The following is a 22,573-nucleotide window of genomic DNA, read 5'->3' as shown; positions in this document are numbered from 1 at the left end:
GCTGGGTTTCTTTGAATAAAATGATAAAAATTTCAGTTGATCACAGGGATCATTAAGGAATGTAGCCAGCTTTTCAAACTGCATACATTTATTGATCTCTTGCCTGCAAATTCAGCTGACATCCTCTCTGATGTTCAACTTTGAAATAAATTGTAAAGATTAGTATGAAGAGGTGTATCTGGCACCACAACCGAGGCATGGAGCCAGTGGATTTTGCTAGCTCTGTGTTAAAATACGTGCCTAAAACTAGAGTACAAATCATCGTGTGAGGTGGTGTAAAATTCTGCATCAGGTGAGGTCCCAAATCCAAGATGCCATGGGCTACAGTTAGAAATAAAGGTTACAGTGATGTCTAAAAAGATTTCTTTTTTGACTCAGTTCTCTGGTTGAAATGTTGGAACTATTCTAACTAATGTCAAAATTTATGATCCCCTTTAGCATTGTATCTTGTGGTATTTGCGAAGTTCACAATTTCTCTCATGTAGACAAATTGACTTTCAGTATACTATGCATGATAGTACTTTAATTTTTAAAATTGTTTTAGATTTGAGAGCTCTACAGGACTTCATACACCGGTTGAAGTACTTTTGTATATGCAGATCATAGGTTGTTATGTTAAGCTGTATCCTCTAGGGATGCTCTCAGACTGTAGATTAGGCCCACCAGGAATGTTCCAAGCTACCGCAGGAATTCTTAAAACCCAAATACATTTAGAAAGTTGCTGTAGAAACAAACAACTCTCCCTCTGCATCTGGGTTTATATATGTGGACGAGAATGAGGCAAGACTGGCTAATCATCACTTCTTAAGAGGTGGTAAATGAGAAATACTGCGCACATGTGGGTATCTATGTGTGTAGGGAACGTGTACAACTATATTACGTCATAAAGTATAGAAGGATACAGCCAAGAGAGCGCTTGTGCGGTCTAAGTTCATGTACAACCATTTTGCACTGTTTTTTAATGTATCTTGTTATGTTTGTGCTCCTATTTGCACTTTATTTCAGAGCTTATCTACTGAAACTGTAGGAACAAGCAGAAGTGTGGTATGACTCACAGAGTGACATTTTGTAAACACTCCTACTCAGAGAAAGGTTAAACTCCTTACAAGTATATGTGAAAAGAGAAGCATTTAAGTTAACTCAATATTAGCTTTTTTACATTATTACAGTCTGGAGAGATGCTGCTGCTCTGTGCCATACTGCAGATATGGGAGAAATAAGCTAATCTATTCAGCAGAATAAATTAGTATTTGTTAGTATGAGACCAATGGAGGTAAATTCTGTTGTGCGAATTTCTCACAAGAAAAAGTTTTAAACTGATGAAGAATTCTGAGCTGCATCTTCTGAAATAAACACCTAGTATTTTTATGTTCATTTGTTCCTGGGTTCATAAATGTCCTCTTGTTCTGGACAACCATTCTCTAAAACTGAGGATGCAAAACATTTGTCATGTTTGTTTGAATCCCACAGATGAGTGAACACTTCGTTTAGTCCTGATGTCCTGGAGGAATAAAAACTAGTGTAACAGATGCTTATGAAAGTGTTTATTTTGCCAGCCTTATAGCTGTAGACAAGTGAATCAAGAGAGATAAGCCTGGAATTAAAAAAAATTGTTTCTGAATCCGTTTATCTAATACATTACTGTTCGGTAGGTATTGACAATACATTGAGTGATGTAGAAGGGAGAGAAGACAGGTTTCAGTGTTTTGGGGACAGATGGCAAGCAGAGAAAATTGCACACGTCTTCTTTCTGTCACCAGTGTAGTTTTGCACAAGGGCTGAACTCCACCTCCTATATTGAGTTTAGAATAAGAGGGCTAGGTAGTAAAAATGGAATGTAACTTGCAGCATCAGTTTGGAGAATTTGACATCAGCTTTTAACAATTAAAACTAGAGGTATTTTTACCCATTGGTGCAAGCGTATCGGTGTAATTTGATTGTTGACTACTAAACTCTACTTATGTATTAACAAAATGAGTTTATTCACTTATCTATGAGTCTCCTTATCTGTGTCTTGACTGTTGAAGCAAGGCCAGCACTTTGGTGTCATTAGTGATCTCACACAACTCCCCACAGAACTTACATTAAAATCATAGATGACTGGTTTTGAAACCCATGCTAGGGTCACCTGCCTACTTCATGTTAATTGGGTAGCAAGTGTATTCCTCAGGCCTGACATTTTACCATTTGATGGAAGGTGAACATTTCTAAGGACCAGCAGAAAGCTGCACTTGAGATCTTCAATTCACTTCAAGGCTGTGATGACATTTCTCTCTCTCTCCACAACCCATGATAATTATGTAGTCTAACTAGTCTTTCATCATTCTAATTGATTAAGTACTTGTTTGGCATTTAATCTGCCTGATTTCTGCTAGCATTTCTTGCACTTTGACAATGACAAACCTAATCTGAAGCACACTGGGTGGAACTGGTATTAAAGGTTTTCTGGAATGCATTCAGCCTTGTCCTTATCTTATTTTTCAGTGATGAAAAATACGGATTATTAGTAGCCAAACATATCTGTTCACAGTTTACCAACACTCCATGTTTTATAAATGGTGTAAACCGTTTTTATTATTCAAAATATTATTCAAAAATAATGCTGTTTTAAATCGCCATTTCAGCCACTCTTCCCCAAGATGATGATTGTACCTATAGCAGAATTCTAGAATCTGGCTGAATATTCAAGGTTTACTCTACAAGGCTCAGAAACTTCATGTTGGGAATCACTACATAGAATTGCTGTATTCCTTCTATCTACATTGTAAGAATGACAACTGTATATTCTCTTTAAGAATTTGGCTCGATGAAATCAGCTGTTATTTGCCAAACACAGTGAATTTAATTCTTTAAAAACTCAGTTTCACTAGCTCTCTGGATGCACCCTGAATATCTGTTCTTGTTTTGTCCATCCCATCTTTCCTCAAGCATGCAGGCAGTCTTCTTGGTTCAAAGCCAGAAGGCTTACTAGGTTTCTCAAGTCTCCAAAATTTCCTGTTATTTTAAAAATTTAGATACCAGATTACATAATTTGGCTCAGTCATATGTAACTTCTCTTCTGGCAATGCTGAGAGGATATCTGGTCTCAAGAATTTCAGAGCTTCATATTGGTTCTGCCTCATAATTGTGTTATGATCTCCTGGTTCATGTGTTTTTCTGGAGATCTTGAATTATGACATGGGTGATGAAATTCATCATAAATGATGGTTCTTTCTTCCCTTTATGTATCTATGCGATGAAATTACTCTTTCTTATATGTGTACCTAAATGCACACATGTTAACCCCCGATACGCTATGTTGCATAACCAGATGTTTCACATCTGCATATGATTGCTTCTCATGAAATTATTTTAATAGTATTCCATTGTTCTTTTGAAGTTTCCATTGGAAAATTAGTTATTTCTAAAAATCTTATCTCCTTTTATAATCATACACTCAATTATTCATTTTCTGAGTAAGAAGTAATATGTTCAGATTTACGCTATACAAAGATTTTAGTATGCTTTTTTTTAACTGTATGTGGTGAAACATTGCTGTGAGTAAGATTTGGGTTTGAAGCTGTTTGAGTAAGTTTCTTCACTGTTTTAACTGCAGATTTGAACAGCAGCTTCTGGCTGTTTTTGTGTACCCCAGAGGTCCAGTAATGCCACAGAGTTCTTTTGAACTGTTTGGAATAAGTGACAGATATCTGTTCACATGCTTAAGATTCTTTTCTGAAACACTTATTCATAGGGATGGTCCCATTGACCTCACTAAGGTTATTTGCGTAAATTCTAGTTGATCTCAGCAAGAATTCTGGAACTGGACCCCCAGTGACCTCTCATAAGTAGCACAGTCTGGGTTGTGTTCCAAGTTTTCCATAAGGGCTTTAGAAGATATTTTCAGATTTTGGATTAAAATGCCAAAATGGCATTTTAATCTGATGGCTTGAAACATTTTTTGAATGATTAAAGACATCTGCCTGTTCTGAGCACAGGAAACAACCATAATATTATTGGTAACAACGTGGTATCTGTGACTAATTATTACTTTTTTTAAGTAGTAATTACTGTTTATGTTATCTTACTGTCCTCTGTTTTACATAAATTTAAAATCCCAAACGCTCTTTCCCTGCAGCTCTTGCAGAGTTCCTCAGCCCTATCAAAAGCGAAACCGTTAGTGCTGAAGCAGGCAGTATTTTGACATACTCTAGGAACTGATTGAAAGCTTGTGGCTAATAGGCAGTATAGAAGGATTTGTGCAGCTGTTTAACAAAGATTGGATGCCGGCATGCTTTTCATGTATCCTTAATTCAAAAAGAAATTGCAGATGCCAAAAGCCAGTTTCGGGACTAGTTTAAACCCAGTGTCTGTGTCTGATTTGAAATAACGGAACGTAAAACCTCACACGTTGTGTGGCAGTTTTCAGAAGCACTCTCATGAGAATGTTCCCTTTTATTTTTAAGGAATTATGCTGAAACCAAACTAGCGTGTTTTGTTTCAGTATAAAGTCATCCCTGTCCTGTGCTTGTGCTCCCAGTCTTTGTTGTTCCTCAGATTTATACCGGTTACCCTACCAATCCCTGTGTCCTCTAATATGCGCACACCTTACCCAGTAGGCTGACAGGGTGCTTCCAGAGTGCTTGGAAATTCTAAGATCATCCAAACGTTTTTATCAGAGAGGCAGTGGAGAAGATGTATTCAGTCCCAAGAGGCAAAAAAGTCCACCACCTATTGCTTGCAGATCATGTGAACCCTCAGTACTAGTGTTTCCGTTTAGCTTGTGGTCCTGCCCATCTGTCTATTACAGTTCATTTCAAAATTATACCTGTCTTTTGACAAAAGAGCGCGCAACATTTGCAGGCTTGCAGATCCCTTTTTCCTCTTACAAACAAAATGATTGTGACGTTCTCTAGCCTCATATTTATGTAAAGTATAAAATAGTGTGAACCTTCTAGAGGCACAACTGCGATCATTAATATATGCAGCACGTTATGAATATTCATCCCCAGCACACTATGGTTTCTGGCATTGCTTCCACTAGTGTTTGATGCATTCATTTCTTTCCTGTTTTCCTAATTTAATATAGAGCGTGGTTGATTTATTTCCTAATCCATGTGAATGTGAACTTCCTCGGGCTGCTGAAAAACTTATGCTTTTGTAATTCTTCTACACACAGCAAGAGGCAAAGGGAAAAGTTTTTTATTCATTTGGTAATCTGTTTCTTTTCTTATTTTTTTTTTCCTCAAATCTCAGCTTGGAAACCAGAAAGTAACTGCCACTGTGATGGAGGTAAATGCTTCACAGACACACAGACAAACAGCAACAGAAGCTTCTCCACTGCCTCTTCCTTCTCCTGTGGTACCAGTTAACAGAGTCTCTTTCTCACCAGACAGTGGCACCCATCTAGTACCATTTTCTTTGCCAACGCTTGATGAATTTTTGCCTTCACGCTTTTATAAAACCCCAGCCCTTTCACAATTTTCATCTAAATGCCCATACCTAGCTTCCGAAAGTATTATCCACAGGAACGAAACGGCCTCTGTAAGCGCAGATTCTGCCATGAGTGAGTGCTCCTCCCGCACAGTGAGTGAGTCCTCCACAGCCATTCTAGATGAGCTGCAGACTTGTAGCTATGATACTACTGACTGCTCTGAAACACCTTCCCCAACCTTGAGCCAGATGTCTGCTGTGTCAGATGGCACCACCTTAACCAACACTGCTGCCACTTCTCATGTAATTATGCTTCCTTTTTTCCTCCTCCATTTTGTTCACACAGGTTGTCAAAGCGGAAAAGAATTCAAACTTTTCTGTTAACGCTGTTATGCAGACAAGTATAACATTAGTAGTTTTTTGTGTTTGTAGTAGTCTGACAGTATGTTTTGCAACAGTTGTTTAAAAAAAGTCACTTAAAGATTTGGTAAGAGGAAAATGCTACTAAGTCGTTGCACAGTTGTACGGTTGGCTAAGGCATGTCAAACACTTTGCTTAAAATAAATGGAATGGCTGTTCCAAATGCACTAAAAGCAAGCGGTCTGTAGAGTTTGAAGAGATTGGTTTAAAACAGTGTTAGCAACGTACAGGTTTGTGGAGTTTGTAGCCTCCGGGCTACCACCATTTTTGGTTTATACTAGGTACAGATTTCAATAATATAACTTGTAAATTCATGGCAAATGTTAGCAATATTTAACACAGTTTTTTCCCCAGCCATGACCACTGACTGCATAAAGCTGTTTTTCTCTCCTCTAACTAACCTTTTCCTCTCTTAAGCACAGTTTCTTATAGGAGTGAACTTCATAAATAATCTTGTAATACCCAGGTATCCTATTAATTTTCTCTTGGTTAAGTCAAGAAAAAATAGCATGCAATTAGATGTTTTATACATACATTCACTTTTTTGTACCTTGGTATGCTCATATATGGGTAGAAAGAAGGTATGGAATTTGGGTCAAATCCAGATCACTGCTGATTTCTTTTGAGATTATCTGCATGATTAAAATGAGCCAGAACAAAGCCTTCATTTAAATTGAGCAATTCATTGCTGAATTACAAAACAGAGAGATGTTCTGAGACCAGAGTTTTACTGGGTCACAACAGTGTTCAGACTTTGTACAAGTACTTCAACATGCTATCATTTTCAAGTCTGAAAAGAACAAACCATGTAGACATCTTTTAAAGTTTCATGTATATTCTGTAAAAAGAATTTTGAGCCCAGACTTGCACATCGTCACCTGGAAAGTCAGTGATCCGTTGTCAGTGCTCTTGATGCTGTTAAAAATAACAGGCATGTAAAAGCTGTCATTCCTAACTCTCGTAACAGCTTTGAACCATAATCAATACAGACTGGGGTGTGGAAGTAAGGCACAATTGCTACATGAGCATTTACTAGCTATGGGAAGCACGGAACATTTATATTTTCTTCTAACCTACTTCTAAAATAATCAGCTAACTGTATCTGTTTTCTTTGAGCACCATTTTTGTAGCTTAAGTGAACGGTCCTTCCCTTTTTCTTTTTTTGGGGTAGTCTCCCTGGTGAGAGGTATTTACGGTCAGGTCTGACCACCACTTTCTTAGACACGGCAGGGATGAGCATAACAGTTGTGCAGTATTAATGGATGAAGAGAAAGGATGAATCTCCCACCAAAGGACAAAAATCCCTAAGAATCTAAGATCACTAAAGCCCCACAGAAATTAAACTGCTGGCAAGAGCTACCTCTGCAGTGTAAAAAAGTCTTCATCTCCCACCCTCTGTAGGGGAGAGCCAGATGACTGTCAATGTATCTGGGAAATAAGAAAATGATGGGGAAGGTGGCACATCCACATGTGCTGCTCGTGGGTTTACTCCTGTAATGGTCTTCATCCTCAAAGAGGACTCATGTTGCTTTTGTAGATTAAAACGGCGGAGGGAGCAATAAAAGTAATACAGGATTGTGCCATCCAGCACTGTGCCCACACAAGGTGGAACCATGCTTCCAAAGACGTCATGTCCCCGGTGGGGATGCTTGTTTGTTCTCGAGGTCCTTATTGAGAGCTTCGGCAAAAAGGGTTTACAGCAGTACTTCTGAGATGAAGAAATAGCATCAGGAAGAGCTGATTTACAACAAATTTGTAAAATATTCCAGGCAGAAGGCAGGGATAAACATAAAATGGCGCTTAATTTGCCATACTTTTAGTCACTTTAGATTACAGCTTCTTTGAAAACCTGAAGTGTGAGAATTGTAATTCTTGTTTGGGCTTATGCTTAGAATTGCAGTTAAAATCGGAGAACAGCTGATTTTGGAAAATATTTTTTCTGATTCTATTCCAATTACGAGCATTTCCCTTATAAAGTAATTTTCATGCGTTCTTTTTGTTTATGTAGTTTAAAATTGTGGAATCTAATGGAAACTTGGAAATGGAAGTACACGTTAGATTTTTGCCTTTTCCCAAGTGCCAGAACTGTCTTTAACTTCAGGAACTGATCCCTGAGTATTTTAGCCTGATTCAGAGTCTTGTGGCCAGGGCTGTGCTGTGCACAGCACTGCTCAGACATCCATCGTGGGACCTCTTTCCCTTTGCTGCTGGTCTCAGCAGAGAGAAAAGAAAGTTAGAAAGCCGCTCCAAATAGGTGCTTTTCTCTGCTCTGATTCAGAAGTCCAGAGAGCTGCTCTTTCTGATGCTCAGGCAAATTAAAGGAAGTATAAGCCTGATACCTCGAAGGATTCTTTGCAAGAGTTTGATTGCACAGCAGCAGCAGGTGGCTCTGCTAGCAGTGGAGCCCAGGTGAAGTACGCTGGAGAAAAAAATAAATGGAGCCTAGGGAAATGAAAGAGCATGAATTAGATGAAGATTATCTTCCCAGTTAGCTGGGGAATAGGTGCATTTTGGCAAAAAAGTTATTTTCTTGTATCATCTTATTTTGCCACAAAGGAGGTTACCTAAGAAAGTAAAAGATACAATTCACGAATAGGCGTCCTAAAGATTTTACTTCCTTGTATAATCTGGGAGCAAACTGTCACCTGAAACAAAAGCATTACATTCTCAGATTGAAATGTCAGTAGCTCCCAAATAATTCCAAGGGCAGGAGAGGCCTTTGAAACTTCACAAAGTTATCTTTTATAGCTAACCCTCTCACCAGTGCCAGATGCATCAGATAAGCAAATGCAGCAGCCACCTTCACAGAAACCTTCCTCAAAGAGAGTCATTAGGAAGTAAGAAATTCTAGCTGAGTTGAGATCTTCCCTAAGGCCTTTATAAGCAAACCCAAAAATGTCATATACGGACATGCCATATATATATTTATGAATGATGCACGTCAGCTACTTGTATGGATCCTGTTTTCATTATATTGTGTACTTAGTGTAAGAGTCTTACTGTCTAACCCAGCTATTTGGTAAAGCCCATCGCAGAGGTTTCTTAATTTTTTATTACAGAAATTCATAGGAGTAGCTTTCTGGTCTACAAAGAGCTCCTGCTAGTTCTGCTCCTCTCTTCAGAGAAACAAAAGCTATAGTAAATTAGTAAGAAGGAGTAAGATTCTGAACATAGTTGCACCCATCCTTCCCTAGAAACAAACTTTCCCAAAAAGACAATATGCAGGAAGAGAGAATGGGTGAAATGCTGAAGTAGGGTATGGGTGGCAGGCTTCATCTAGGGATCTCATCTGAAATCATGGCTTCATACCTCTTGAAATGCTACCTGTGAGCTCGTGTAGCTTTTATATACTTACTCCAAGTTCCCTTCATGGGGAGGATGGTGTGAGAAAAGCCAACTTAGTTTGCATTTTGGTTCTTGACTTTACTAAGAGATGAAACATTTAAAGAAAAAAGTTTTAATGGAGACATCACCACAACGCAAACTTTTCAGTTCAGTTCTGAAAACGGGTGTCCTTAAAATTGAGGAACCTCTGAACACACCTAAGACCTCATGTGATATCTGCTTAGGAGCTAGAATTTGTTTTGCTGTCTTAGCTGTTGGAGGCTGAGACGTTAAAAATTTCAAATCAAATCAGTAATCTCCAAAATATAAATGCATACAAGAGGTCACGAACCATTGCACTTTTAAATATAAAAATAATATGCCTTTTAGTAACGATTTTTACTTCTGCTTTACTGCTTCAGATAGTTTCATGTTTTACAGCATGTTTTAGTTCTTTCGTTATATAAAATTGAGCAAAGTTTGTAGCGCTCTGATTTTGTTCAGGTTTAATGAAGAATTCTGCGTTAAAAAGAGATGTTGCAGAGACCTTCCCTCCCTTTTCTGCTGAAGTATTGCTACCCTCTGATTTCATTCAGTGCTTTCTCCGTATCTCTGTTTTAATCCTGCAGTGCTCCCCATAAAAGTGGTACAGCCCAGATGTGGGGATTCTAAAGCTGGGGGCAAGGAAGCAGGTTGTTTCAGAAGTACCTCTTGTGTCTAAAGCCTAAATGGCTTGTGATGCTGCTGTACTGCTAGTTTACTTAGCTTTCCCATTTTATATATTTGACAGTTTTGTTCTGTTGTCTTGTGGTTGTGGTATTGTCTTTTTATTGGTGCTGTTTATTTTTGTTGTGATAGATTTCATATCAGCATCCCATAGTTACTCTAGCTGGCTTTAATTTTTTGAAGAAGTTCGGCTCACTCTCTTTAGCTAGTCTTAATGAGACTCTTCCCTTCAGTCTGCCCAGAAGTTCCCATTAATATCAATAGGGCTTGAGCATGTGTATTAAGGGAATGTGTCTCTTGGAGTGAGTGAGCAGTGGTAGGCAGCTTTTGTCGCACGATGAGAGGAACTTTCACTGCCATCTTCACTTTATATTGCTGGCAGACCTCTGCAGACCTTGATTGTGCCATCTTTGTTGCCTTGACCGTGGTGGTTCCGTCACCTTCCCATGACTTCAGCATGCTTCACACACAGCACTTAGAAGGAGAGAAGAGGGGAGGTACAAGGTATAGAAGGAACACATTCTGCTCCCCTCGTGCCGAGTTTTGTATTTCAATGAACACAGATGCCGTTATGGCTAGGTACCTGACAACTGGTAATTGTTGTGTGGCTGACAGTCTTGCATCACTCTCTGTTTGGGATGGCAGTCGGAGGGCTTTGTGTGTAGTTTAATGGGATTTTGTTTTGTTTCTCTCAGGCTCAGATCACAGTGAATGGGAACTCTGGCACTGCTGCCAGCCCAGTGAGTCACTTTCAAAGGCCTTTTTCCCCTTCTTCAGCTTACCCTCCACCAGCTTCGCTCAATTCCAACATTGTTATCATGCAGCATGGCAGGATGATGGGTAAGCCTCACACAGAATGTTTGCTTTATACATTATACAACATATTCCAATTCATGTGGCAAAGACTGCAAACAATTGCTGAGTGCTTCGTATCCATAATGAAGGTGTTGTCTGTTCATCTACCTTGGGAAGTAAATGCAAAAAAACCCAGCATTTATTGATAGATACAGTAGTGATCATGAGCTGGAGTTGCTGTTAAGTTTTATTGCTTAGGTGTGTGAGTGACCTCTTGCCACCTTTCTACTAGCTTTGCCGAGGAAAAAGCATATAGCAAAGTAGCTCAACCCGTGCAGCCCCTTCAGATTTTGCCTTGAAGAAACCAAGGGTCAACTTTGTACATTGGTTCTCCCCACAAATTCCGTAATATTCAATGGAAGTACTGCCAACAAAGGGATGGGCTCCAGGCTTTTAAACACCTAAAGTCATGTCAATCTATAATTTGTTTATGGTTGGGGTTTTTTTGTAGGGCATTAATTAAAAAAAAAGAAATGTATACATGTTCAGCCTTAGAAGGGTGCTTTGCCAGTATAATCCAGTTTTGCCAGAACAATCATTTGTTTTCTGCTTTTTCTACTAGTTAGTGTTTTGCATATTCAGATAAGATTATACGTGCAAAATAATTTGAATGTGATCCTGACGTTTACTTTTTTGTTGTGCATGCAGGGAAATTAGGTGACACTTCTCACTCTGAGCCTTATAGCTTAGACAACTGCTATCCCTGTCATAGTGATAAGGACAAAAACTGTATACAAGGGTTTCTCCGCATCCCAGAATACTAGATTCTTTGATTGCTTCTAGTTTGCTGATCTAAAGACCTATCAATTCTGGTTTGGATATACCTGAAATAAGTAAAGTGTTTTCCCATGATTTTTACTCTTGTGTGATGCGGAAGTTCTGTGTTCCACAATAACGACCTGACTTAATTCTCCTTGCTCACTTAAAAATGCTACTGATGGCCTCAGTTTGAGGTCTATGAAGAATGAAGGATCAAATCCAAAATGTTTTCTAAGTTTAGCATCATGCATTTTGGGAAAAAGGCCCAAATATTCAGACGTTTGCCACGCAGAGTTGCCCCTCGCCATATATGTGTAGCACTGAATTATTTACAGGATTTCAAACTTCTGTAAACAGCTCAAACAGCCATGCTAAATCCAGCTCTCTGCAGTAGAAGTGAGCTGAAGTATTTGAATTAAAATTAGAGCTTTCAGTCACCAGAGCTCCTTTTTCCAGTTTATACTACAATTCAAATATTTTACTTCAGAAGAATCAACGGATGTTAATGCACATGAAGGGCAATTGTAATCTTCACCAGTACTGTTAGAATATTTATTTTTACTCACTACATTCGTTTATCCTGTGGTGGAAATGTCACACAAGCACTGTACCTGCTTTTGCAAAAAAAGATGATTCGTCATAGCAGCCTACTAATTTACTGAAACATGCTGCCTGAAGTACATACATCATTTGCAGCCATACGAATTTTCGCGACATATCCCAGCAGTGAGGTGTTTTTTGTTAAATTACTCTGAATTTTAGAAAGAAATGGTAGTAATGACTTATTAGTTTTGTTAATTACGAAGGAAGATTTGGGGGAGAAGGGTCGAAATATTGCAAGTCACCACAAACCAGCAGCAGCCTGCAGGGTTCACCCAAATTATCGTAGGTGGATCATCAGATTGCTCTACAGATGCCAAGTTACTGAGGTCCATTTTTATGGACTATAGAGGCACTTAAACATACCAACGTAACTTTAAAGGGTGAAAATTGTGTGTCAGAATTTGTTTTTAAAAAATATTCATGCATCAAATGTTTCTAAATGTGTGCCACGTAAGTCTTTGTGGAGGGCTGTTTGGAATCTGTTCCTGTGATTAACAAAACAGCGATTTTCTAGTTTGCTAGAATGCGTGGGGGGTGGGGGGGTTGAAATTAGATCACTACTTTCAAGGAATGGGTAGGAAAGGTGCAAGAGTTTGATTTATAGGAAAAAGGCTGCTGCCGCTTTCTCAGTAGATTTTGGTGGGGTTGTGGGTTTTTTTTCGTTTTTTTTCTTTTTTTTTTTTTTTTCTTCAGCAAGATGCTATGAAAAACTACACCTAATCTAAGAAGATCTGATTTGAATAGCCTGTCTGGTCCTTAGATAAGTTTATAATCCTGTTAATGTAACATTAACCAGGGCAAAGCCCTAGCTAAGATGATTGTGGTTTTTAAAGTGTTGTATATGCATGTGGTTAAGATTGTACAGCAAACATGTACTGTGTGTGTGTATATATATATATGGGGAAGCATGTTACAACTGCAAAGTGTAATTATTGTATCGTTATACAATATTCTGTCATGTTATCTTTACAGAGTCCACAGAGACATACTCACAGCATGTTCAGACTGTTGGCAGTACCACCACCACCAGTACAATACCAATCTGCAGATCCTCAGAAGAAGAAAAAAAAATTACAGTCATTAAAGCTCCACATTATGCAGGGATTGGCCCGGTGGATGAATCTGGAATCCCTACAGCAATTAGAACGGTAGGAAATTCTGGGGAATCTGTGTATGAACTCATACAATGAATTGATTGTTGTTAATGGGTTTTTCACATTCTTCTAGTCTTATATAATGTGGAATACATTGTGCGTAATCAGCGAGCTCATGAATATAATATTGTGTGTTGACGGAAAAGGAGAATGCTGATGGGAGCATAATTGGGCAACCTCATGTTTCTAGCTTTAATTAGAAGTAGCCAAAACTCTGTGTCTCTTTCTTGCTTCTCTTGTAGTTCTTGCCTTTTGGAGATATGAAGTAATTGTGTTTGTTTTGTTATTTCTAAAATAAAGTTTATACATGCTATATATGTGTGTGCATACAAGTATACAGATAGACACGTGTGTGTGTGTGTATATAAAAATCTCATGTTTTGCAGTTTTGGGGGCAACGGTTCTTATGTCATCAGGGTAGTGTAGGAATGAATAGTTTTGTTGTGACAATGATCTAAGTGACCAGCATTTTCATAGAAATGCAATATATAATCATTTTCCGCCTTGAGTGACATGTCAACGAATAGCGTGGAAGCCCTTTCATTGTGACTAGCCCAGTTTTGATCATCTGCCACTAGTCACTGCTTGAGTGGTCCCAGGATGCCGAACTGAAGAGTTTTGTTTTCACCATGCTAAAGCATTCTTTCCACTCTGCTGTCAGGGCAGCCTCTTCTGGCTGGTCCAGAGAGCACAGTGGCAGCTGCGCTGGCTCTGTAAGGAAGTGCTTACTGGCCTCCCCAGCCAGAGAAGAAGTGCTGTGCTAGACGGAGAAAGAGTAAGAAGAGTGGGAGCCAGGATGAAGGCAGCAGAGCCCTTGCAGGTGAAGTCTTTGTGAGGTGCAAGGATGTAGCAGCTGTTGGATGTATCCCCTCTGCTAATACTGATGTACGGGGCTGTGTTCTATTGCCCAGAACTGCTTCAATGGATTGGAAACTTAGGGGGAAAATCAGGAACTGATGGAGAAAAGCAGTAGGAAAAATTCAGAATAAGTGGTAAGATGGGGACAATTTTGATAAGAATGGGGGGAAACTATGGCATTTCTTGCTTTCTTTTTGACATAAAAAGTAATATGATCAGAATCTTTTAAAAATGAAGAAATTTCTTTGCAGCAATGCTCTAGCTTCCTACCCCATCTTTATGTAAATAGTCCCTATGCTTTATATAGGATAAAGTAGGGGGTTTTGTTCTTTTTTTTTTAATAGCAGATTGATCTAACAGGGTCCGTATCAGTTATATAAGATTATAACAGAAATCCCCCTGAAGTGTGCTTAACAGAGTTGGCAATCTGCCAGCGTGTATTTAACTTTTGGATTATATGGTCTGAGTCTCCGATTTTCTCCTAAAAAAAACATAATGAAATTTGAATTAGCACATTTTTTTCAGCTGAACTTGTTCTGGGTTTTGTCATGTTTTGATTTCAAAATATCCTGTAGCTTGTAAACTTATTATTATAGAAATCATTCTCACAATGAGATATATGAGTTAAAAGATTATGCTAGCCTGTGTATGTCTGTCTGTGTGTCTGTGTGTGTGTGTCTGTGTCTGTCTTGTGCTACTTTGTGTCCTTACTCTGCTTCCTTAGGACTTAGCTGAAAGTGAGATTGTTTTCAAGATACTGATTTGAGATTACGTTTTAAATGTGCACGAGTATATTTGATCCCCATGTATCCCAGTCACGTAAGAACAAAGCTGGTATAGTTACCAGCCAGAGACTTAAACATGCTGTACCTTGAAACCTCTCAGCAATGCAGTAGTATGCAGAAACGTGCAGAAGTGCTATAACTGCATTTCCCATGAACAGAAGAAGGTAGGATATGTCATTTGCTCTTTTTCTGAGGTCAGTGGGCAATCCAAATGGAAATCTCCCAGAAAGTTCAGCCTCGCTCCATCTGGAGAAAGAAAGAAGTCTTCAAATTAGTTGACTTTGTAATTCCATGCAGTATAAAAGTTTCTTATTCTTCCATCTTTATAAAAACGGCAACAGTCTATCAAAAAAGCAGTAAATGCAGATTCATGGGCGATAGGTAACGTATGCGATGTTCCCAAACGCTATTGGTACTCAAAGGTAAGCTTATAAATAAGAACTTATTTATCTGTAAGGAAGTATCTGTATTCCAGATTTGGAGTGCTTTTCAGGAGTAGAGAGATTTTTCAAGCTGTGGTTATCTCCTCCAAGTCTGTTCTTCCTCTCAGAACATAGTTTGTGACAGCTGTTTAACCAAGGAAAGCAGAGCGATGTTCTCTTCTTCTTTTCCTGCAAACCCTCTCTGTCCAAAGCTGCTGAGAGGAGAAGGATTCCTGTACAGCTTTCCCATCTCTCAGAACCCCCGTGCCATGTTAGCATGTTCCTTCCATACCACTTGAGCTCCTGCCAGCTCTGGGAAGTGCAACTCTGAAGCCTGAAAATTCAGATCATTGTTAAGTTCTGCCACCATGCCAAGCCCTGCCCCAAAGATGCTGAAATTGCGAGGCATTAAAAAGGAAGTCTTTGAAAAGGGACGGTAAAATGCTGTTCACTCAGAAAAGCCTTCAGTCAAATGGCACCACCAGAGTTTACCACCAACAGGGTCACAGGAAAGGAAAAAACAGATTCATGGAAGGCAGTATGACTGCACTGTTTTAGACTAGCCAAAATGATTCCTTCATGTCTAATCATCAGAATCAATCTGTAGACTGAGAAGGCCTCTGTTTATGAAGAATGGAGGGGGGAAAAATCAAGTCCCACCAGATTTCTTTTCCATCCTTAGTGATGCAATATTTTAGCTTGAAAAAAACCACCACAGAAGGTCCACTGAAAGTCATACATGCCTCCTTTAATTGCATACTTTCTGATGGATTATTAGAATGCTTGCAGCGATTATGGGCTCTCCTAAGTACCAACTGCTGGTATTTCTTATGTCCTCTTCGTGCTGTTTGGCTGAGTGTTCATTCACGTATGGTGATACTGTGCTCCAACGTTTAATTGCAAGAACTATAATGTCTGCAAAGCAGGATGGCATCTGAATGGCTTCGTACATTGTGAATGCTGTTGATTCCTCAAAAAAACATTGGTATGTGGGATTAGTGAATATAAATTGCAAAAAAAATACTTTAAAATAGGATTAGTTAAGGAATAGAATAAATCCATCTGGTTTATAATGGAAAGCCAAATTATTGTCTGAGGTTTTAAACCCCAAGGGTGGGGGTTGGCGGAAGAGATGATGAGAGAAGAGTGTTCAAATGTTCAGAAAGATTTTGGGAGACCACCTTCTCTGGTCGCATGAGAGCTTCTTCATACTTTATCTCTATGTGGAAGCCTCCTGTGCTTTTGTGGAGGACCTGACTCACCTGGCAAACAGATACCTACGTGCCTTTGTCCCTTGACAAGCAGTAGGGTTATGGAAGTAGTATTTATACGCTGTTTCCGTTCTGTTCATCTATCACTGATTTGAGCTCTGTTGGAAGACTCTTCTTGGCCCAGTACAATCAGAAAGGCAGTTGTGGTATCACGGGACCACTGCAATTTCTGCTGCTGTGGGAAATGAGGAGTACCGTGGAGGCTGTGGCTATCACCATGAAGTCCTGTAGACCTTCTGGACTTCTCTGTGAACTTTTGAGCGTACATGATCTTGGAGCACCAAACAGCATACTTGATTCTGATCTAGCTAAATTATTCTTACCAGAGTTCTGCTAGTGTAGATGTTTAATGCCTTTAGGGAAACAATGTTAAAATGTCCAAATCTGCTTCCGAATATATTCTCTTTGGCAGAAGTCGGGAATATGTTGGTAGGTGGGGGAAGGGACTGGATTTTGTTACAAAATTATATGTCTGTCATCTCTATGTTGCAAGCAGGTCTGGGTAAAAAGCAAACCTTCCACTTCAATTTCTTTCTTCTCCAGCAGATTCCAAATTCCTTCAATTGACTGTCAGCTCTTCTTTAGAGCAATTTTTTGTTGGTTTTAAATGTCATTTAGTAGCAATTTTATGAGAACTTATATTGATTCCTCAAAGTACGGGAGCATTTTCTACCTAATCCCTTATAATAAGAGCTCACCATTGTTAACAAAAAAGATTGATTATGTACAGTAGCTGTAACAGGTATTTAGGGCAGAAGTGTGATTCATTCAAGATGGCACAGAGCCAGGTGAGCACGCTAAGTTCCCTCAGTTTTGTAGAGAAGAATTTGTGGATTTTCACTTTTCATGGTAAAGAGCAGTGGGCAGGGTGACCGCAGATTTAGTATTAGCTAATGCAAGGTAATGCACATCAAGAGGGGTCTTTTGAATTACCCCTGTGCACTATGAAATTTGAAGATAATTTTGTACATCTGCGCTAAAACTTTTGCTTTCTGGACTGCTGTGGAAAAAGTAAAATTTTAGGACCTAAGAAGGATAAAACTGAAAATGTTTGCCTTTGTGTTACCTCCTTTTCTGAAATACTGTCATCCTATCTCAAAGAAAATGGCAGCAAAAGAGAAAATCCAGAAGGATAAGAGATAAAAATGATAAGAAGCATGAGCAAATGTTGATATGAGGAGAGTTTGGGAACTTTGGGATTGCTTAGTTTACAAAAGTAAGGATAAGTTTAATGAGTGGTTATTGAAATGTATATTTTATTCACTTTTCTCAAAATAGAAAAATAAGTTGTCCGGAAAGGGAATTTAAAATTGATAAAAGGAAGTACTGTTTGTTTAGAATCCAAACATTAACTCTTAAATAGAACGTTATCTTACTTATTTTCTCAGAATTATTCCAAAGAATTTAACAATGAAATTTTGAAGATATAAGTTGGAAACTGCCAAGAGTTCAAAAAAAGCTTTTCTTACACACTGGTAATTGTAGTTGCTGAGGCATTTGTATTTCCCTGTAACGTATCTAGCTTTAATCATTGTCCAGTATAGGGCACGAAGAAGGTACACTCTTGACCTGGCACTGACTCCTGTGTTCTAACAGTTGTACCCTCAAGATCAGAGTCCAAAACTGACTTGGTCTTCAGTGTCTTCCAGAACTTGTTACAGGAATTCCTAGATGAAAAGCATAAGTACACCTTTTGAAATAGATGGTACACCTTTTGAAATAGGTGGTATGAAAATGATTATATTAAATAGGGGATAAAACATAATAGACTTTGTATCCAAATAACATTAAATGTCTGATTGCATCTGTACACACAGGTATTTTTATTTCTTTGTTAATTATTAAAAACTTTATTTTATTTAGACAGTTGACAGGCCGAAGGATTGGTACAAGACAATGTTCAAGCAAATCCATATGGTTCATAAGCCTGGTAAGTATGCTTTTGTCTTTGCTGGGTGGTTCTCAGTGGCATTAAAAACTGCAGTGTTTTGCATTTTGATTTATCTGCTGTGTGAAAACAGAAGTGTTTATCAAGTGTCAGGTAATAAATCAAATGGGTAAATTCAATGACAGATTTTACTGCAGAGCACGCTATTTTCCTCTGCTAAAGGCTGAAAATCTCTAATGAGTTTGTTTTCTTACTAAAGCTAAATAAAACCTGAAGCGATTAGGATAGGTGTGCAGCCTGTATGATTCCGTGTCACTGGGGAACTCATGAAGTGATCCTTATCTCCACTTTAAGGGTTAAGAAATTGGCCACTGTACATCTCCTACCATACCAGCTTTCTTTTGGAGAGCTCATGTGTTAGAACAGCATGTGCTAGTAAACAGACTGTTTTAAGGATACGCTTTCTGTCTGAATTGCATTTTTTTTATAGAATGTCTTATTTGGTTTTGCTGAAATGGAGCTTTGGTGTCATCGCTAGTGTTAAATGTCCTTTATCATATCAAGATTGTCCACCAAGGATGCCAAGAAACTGTATAAATGGCAATGATGCTCATTAGACCTCTGGAAGGAAAGAGACTATTCATCTGAAGTAGAGCTTTGCATTCAGTATGGTCACACAATGTTAGTGGGAGAATAAAAAATGTAAGCAGGGAAATTAGGGAAATTTTGGCTTACAAGATCTATGTTGAGCACTGATCACATAGTAGATATTTGAGGATGCTTTTTGTGATAGGAACAATAATGTAGTAGTTTCTTGTAGAGGAGAGCTGGCAAAAGGAAGAAATTGAGCTTGGGGAAGGGAGAAGAACAGACAAAAAGCTCTAATTTGTGATTCGGTGCCAACAGTAAGGACACAATGTGGGTGGCGTGACCAGAAGATACCATTTTACCGATAAGGTGGTGGGATGGTAAAAATAGGCTATGGTAAGTATAATGGGAAGAGAATCTTCACAAAAGACCTGTGAGATGAGGAAAAGAAATATGGGGCTGATCGCCTACCAATCATTGTTTGTATTTGCAAAAACAAAGCTGCATGGCTGTGATAAACTGGCATGTATTGCACTACTGTAACATGTGTATTTCTTTTTATAGATGATGACACAGACGTGTATAATGCTGCATATGCATACGGTACCGGTAGGAATTATTCCCTCACTCTTTTGTTAATGTCAGCAAGTAATGGGGTAGTTAACTATTCATGCTTGCTTTTATAATGCTTATATAAACACTTTTTATCATCTTGTTTGATCTCAGTTGGTGTTTTTTTCATGCCTTTTTCACCAACTGAAACAAACTTTAATTTTGGTTTCATTCTTGCCACTGAAATGAATTGCAGCTGTGGGCCTCTTACTGCAGATGGAATACACTGTAATGCTGTAGTTTCTTGATTACCTTGCATTTATTTTCAGTAGTGATTGTGAGTAACACAGCCTTTCCTTATAAAAATGAAAAGGGAACTATGCTGTTCTGCTCTAATGCTAATTACTGACATGGGAAGACAAAAAGGTTGTAGTGAAAACACCTCTTAAAATATGCAGTAAGAGTGCCTAATAAAGATGATTCTGTGTTACGATCTACGAGTTTTTGCTGTAGGCACTGGTGTTGATATTTAGCTGCAAGAAAGATGTATTCATCTAATAAATATAATTATGTCTTTCAGAAGATTATAACCATGTGGTAGAATTATTTACAAAACCAAAAATGGAAGTGTGAATAGACCACATGTGCAAAAAATCCATAGTGCCTTGTGCAAAAATGCCATTCGAAATTCTTCTATTTCGGTGTTTGTTGCGTTCAACATGCTCTCATGCCTTTTTTTGTACTGTTGAGAGCATTTGTTGTGGGTCAGTTGTTTGAGATCTGTTTGGACTCTTGTGATCCTCTTCAAGTTATCTTACTGCGTAGTTGTCCCAGAGTAACTAATTATTAAAACAATGGAAAAATGCATTTCTGCCTCTTCACTTCCCTCTGAACACAGAACAACTGAGAGGCAGGATGAGCCTGGGGATTAATTACAGCTGTCATTAACAGCTCTGATAGACTTATATACAGCCATTAACTTCTCCCCTCCTCAAATTAATCATTAATTTATTTTAATTATACTGCACTTTTTCTATGTGTTTGTAGTTTTACAGAGAAATATATAAAAAGTATTCTAATGAGCTACATAGTATACAGCAATGTAGTTTTAGAAAATGCATTTACACATTTTTGTAACCTTGCAGCTCTGTTGAGCTACTCTGAGTTCTTGTAGCTTTCCATGTTGTGTTTTATTAACACTCATGCTGTGAATATTTCTGGGTTTGTTTTATATTAGGTAGCTACAGTCCATCCTTCTCTGCTCAGGCACACCCAGCTGCAAAGACACAGACGTACAGACCATTGTCTAAAAGCGCTTCTGACAGTAGCTCTGATGCCTTTAAGGTCTCATCCCCTTTACCACCTCCACATGTGCCACCTCCAGCACCACCACATCGTCTGAGGGAAAGGTCTATACCAGAAAAGTAAGTTAGCGTATTTTCAAAAAGTGTTCTTGGTATGTACAGTAACCCAATTACAGGATATCACAAAGGATAAAATAACAGCTGTAGAATAATATGACTTTGAGGACTTTATTCAAGGGACAGTCAGGCAATGAGGGCGAATCTTCATCAGTAGTGTGGGCATCATGCATGGTGCTACCATTTCTTCAACATGCTAAAGAAGTGTTTATTCCTACAAGTGATACCACCATGAGCATTTAAAGATTTTCATTCTCATTAGCAGGATTGTCCTGCTTGTGCTTGTTGTATTTCAGAACAATCTGTGCTCTAGCAGCTGTTTTGACTAGTTAGTCTGTGAGTAGGAAAGGCTATTTATGATACCCAGCAGCAAAGAGGAAAGGATCTAAAAGATGCTGTAATTGAAATTTGAGGAAGAGCAAAACTGTAAGCATGTACCATTCAATGCCTGTTTCCCCAGAGCTCAAAAGTGCTTTATATCCCCATTTTTTCAATCTCTATCTCCATTGTTGTAGACCTGGAAGGCGTTTACAGATTAAAGGGGTATTTCAGATTTCTCACGGTTTTCCAGCTTCAAACTTGCTGCACAAAACCAGGTCCCAGCGGTTAGAGTCCTGTCCGAAAGATCAATACTTAATAACTCAGGGAAGAAATGCTTATCCTTCTGATAAAACCATGCAAAGTGCCCTGCACGCAAACTCTGTAGACTCTTCAGCATACCTGTAGCTACTACCTCAAACAAAAAGCTTTTTTGTTAATGTTTATATTCTTGAATACTACATGTTAATGTAATATTATGATGTTATGCATTTTTGTATTTATATTTATAAGTGCGTGTGTGTATGTACGTATATATTTTATATGTGAGAAGGGTCGTTTTCCATTTACGGCTGCGTACCCACCTCTCTTGGTTACACTCAAGCAACGAAACAGAATTTGTCCATTTTTGTCAGCTTGAGCGTCGTAAATTTTTTTATATGTCAAAATGTAATGGTATTAAGCGGTTTCAAATAACTTGCAGTTTGCATAAAACATTAGGAGAAAAGACCATACTAAGTGTTTAAAGATAAGACTATGACCATGGCTTTTTGAAAAATTCATAGGTAGTGGCAATCCAAAAGGTAATCCAGCAGGTACACATACTGCAGAGGAAAAAGGTTGCTCAGTAGTTACTGATTTTGGCTCCTCCTGTCGCTGAGGGCAAGTTGAGCTAGGGATAAGAGTTCGGCTACCTCCTCGGGGTCGTGACGTTAGAATTGTGTTAGCAAGTCATACAGAAGTGCAGATTTTGTTAGCAAGGCACCAAAATGTGGATCTGCTTAGCTTTGATCTCTGAAGTGATGTGAAACTGAGGCCGGTTGCAGTTCCTTTTGCCGAGCTTGAAAATAACTGCTGCAGCACCGAATTTGAATGCTGAGCCTCTGCTTTTAATCTCCTGCTTGAACAGACAGGCAGTGGAAATCTCTGTTCTCCAGGCCGGGGGACGCCAAACATGTTAGTTATGCTTTGCCTGCTGCTGACAGCTATAGCTCGTC

At 38.7% G+C, this 22,573-nt stretch overlaps 1 protein-coding gene across 10 annotated transcripts in view; it reads left to right on the top strand.

Moving 5' to 3' along the window:
- SORBS2 (sorbin and SH3 domain containing 2) overlaps positions 1 to 22,573 on the top strand; it is a 248,174-nt gene that overhangs the window by 175,673 nt on the left and 49,928 nt on the right. For 3 of the 10 annotated variants that reach the window (XM_040608789.1, XM_040608698.1, XM_040608868.1), the window contains 6 exons: positions 5,236 to 5,715; positions 10,578 to 10,722; positions 13,072 to 13,247; positions 18,453 to 18,519; positions 19,630 to 19,674; positions 20,855 to 21,041. In XM_040608789.1, coding sequence (XP_040464723.1) covers positions 5,236 to 5,715; positions 10,578 to 10,722; positions 13,072 to 13,247; positions 18,453 to 18,519; positions 19,630 to 19,674; positions 20,855 to 21,041 — 1,100 coding nt within the window. Of the gene's footprint in view, positions 1 to 5,235; positions 5,716 to 10,577; positions 10,723 to 13,071; positions 13,248 to 13,844; positions 14,074 to 18,452; positions 18,520 to 19,629; positions 19,675 to 20,854; positions 21,042 to 22,573 lie in introns of those variants that run through there. The other 7 variants (XM_040609116.1, XM_040608940.1, XM_040609464.1 and 4 more) reach the window with 5 other exon arrangements.

This window comes from Falco naumanni, chromosome 1, assembly GCF_017639655.2.
Source record: "Falco naumanni isolate bFalNau1 chromosome 1, bFalNau1.pat, whole genome shotgun sequence".
Taxonomy (NCBI): Eukaryota; Metazoa; Chordata; class Aves; order Falconiformes; family Falconidae; genus Falco; species Falco naumanni.
Note: the sequence above shows the minus strand (reverse complement) of the source record. Positions and strands in the feature narration are given on the sequence as shown.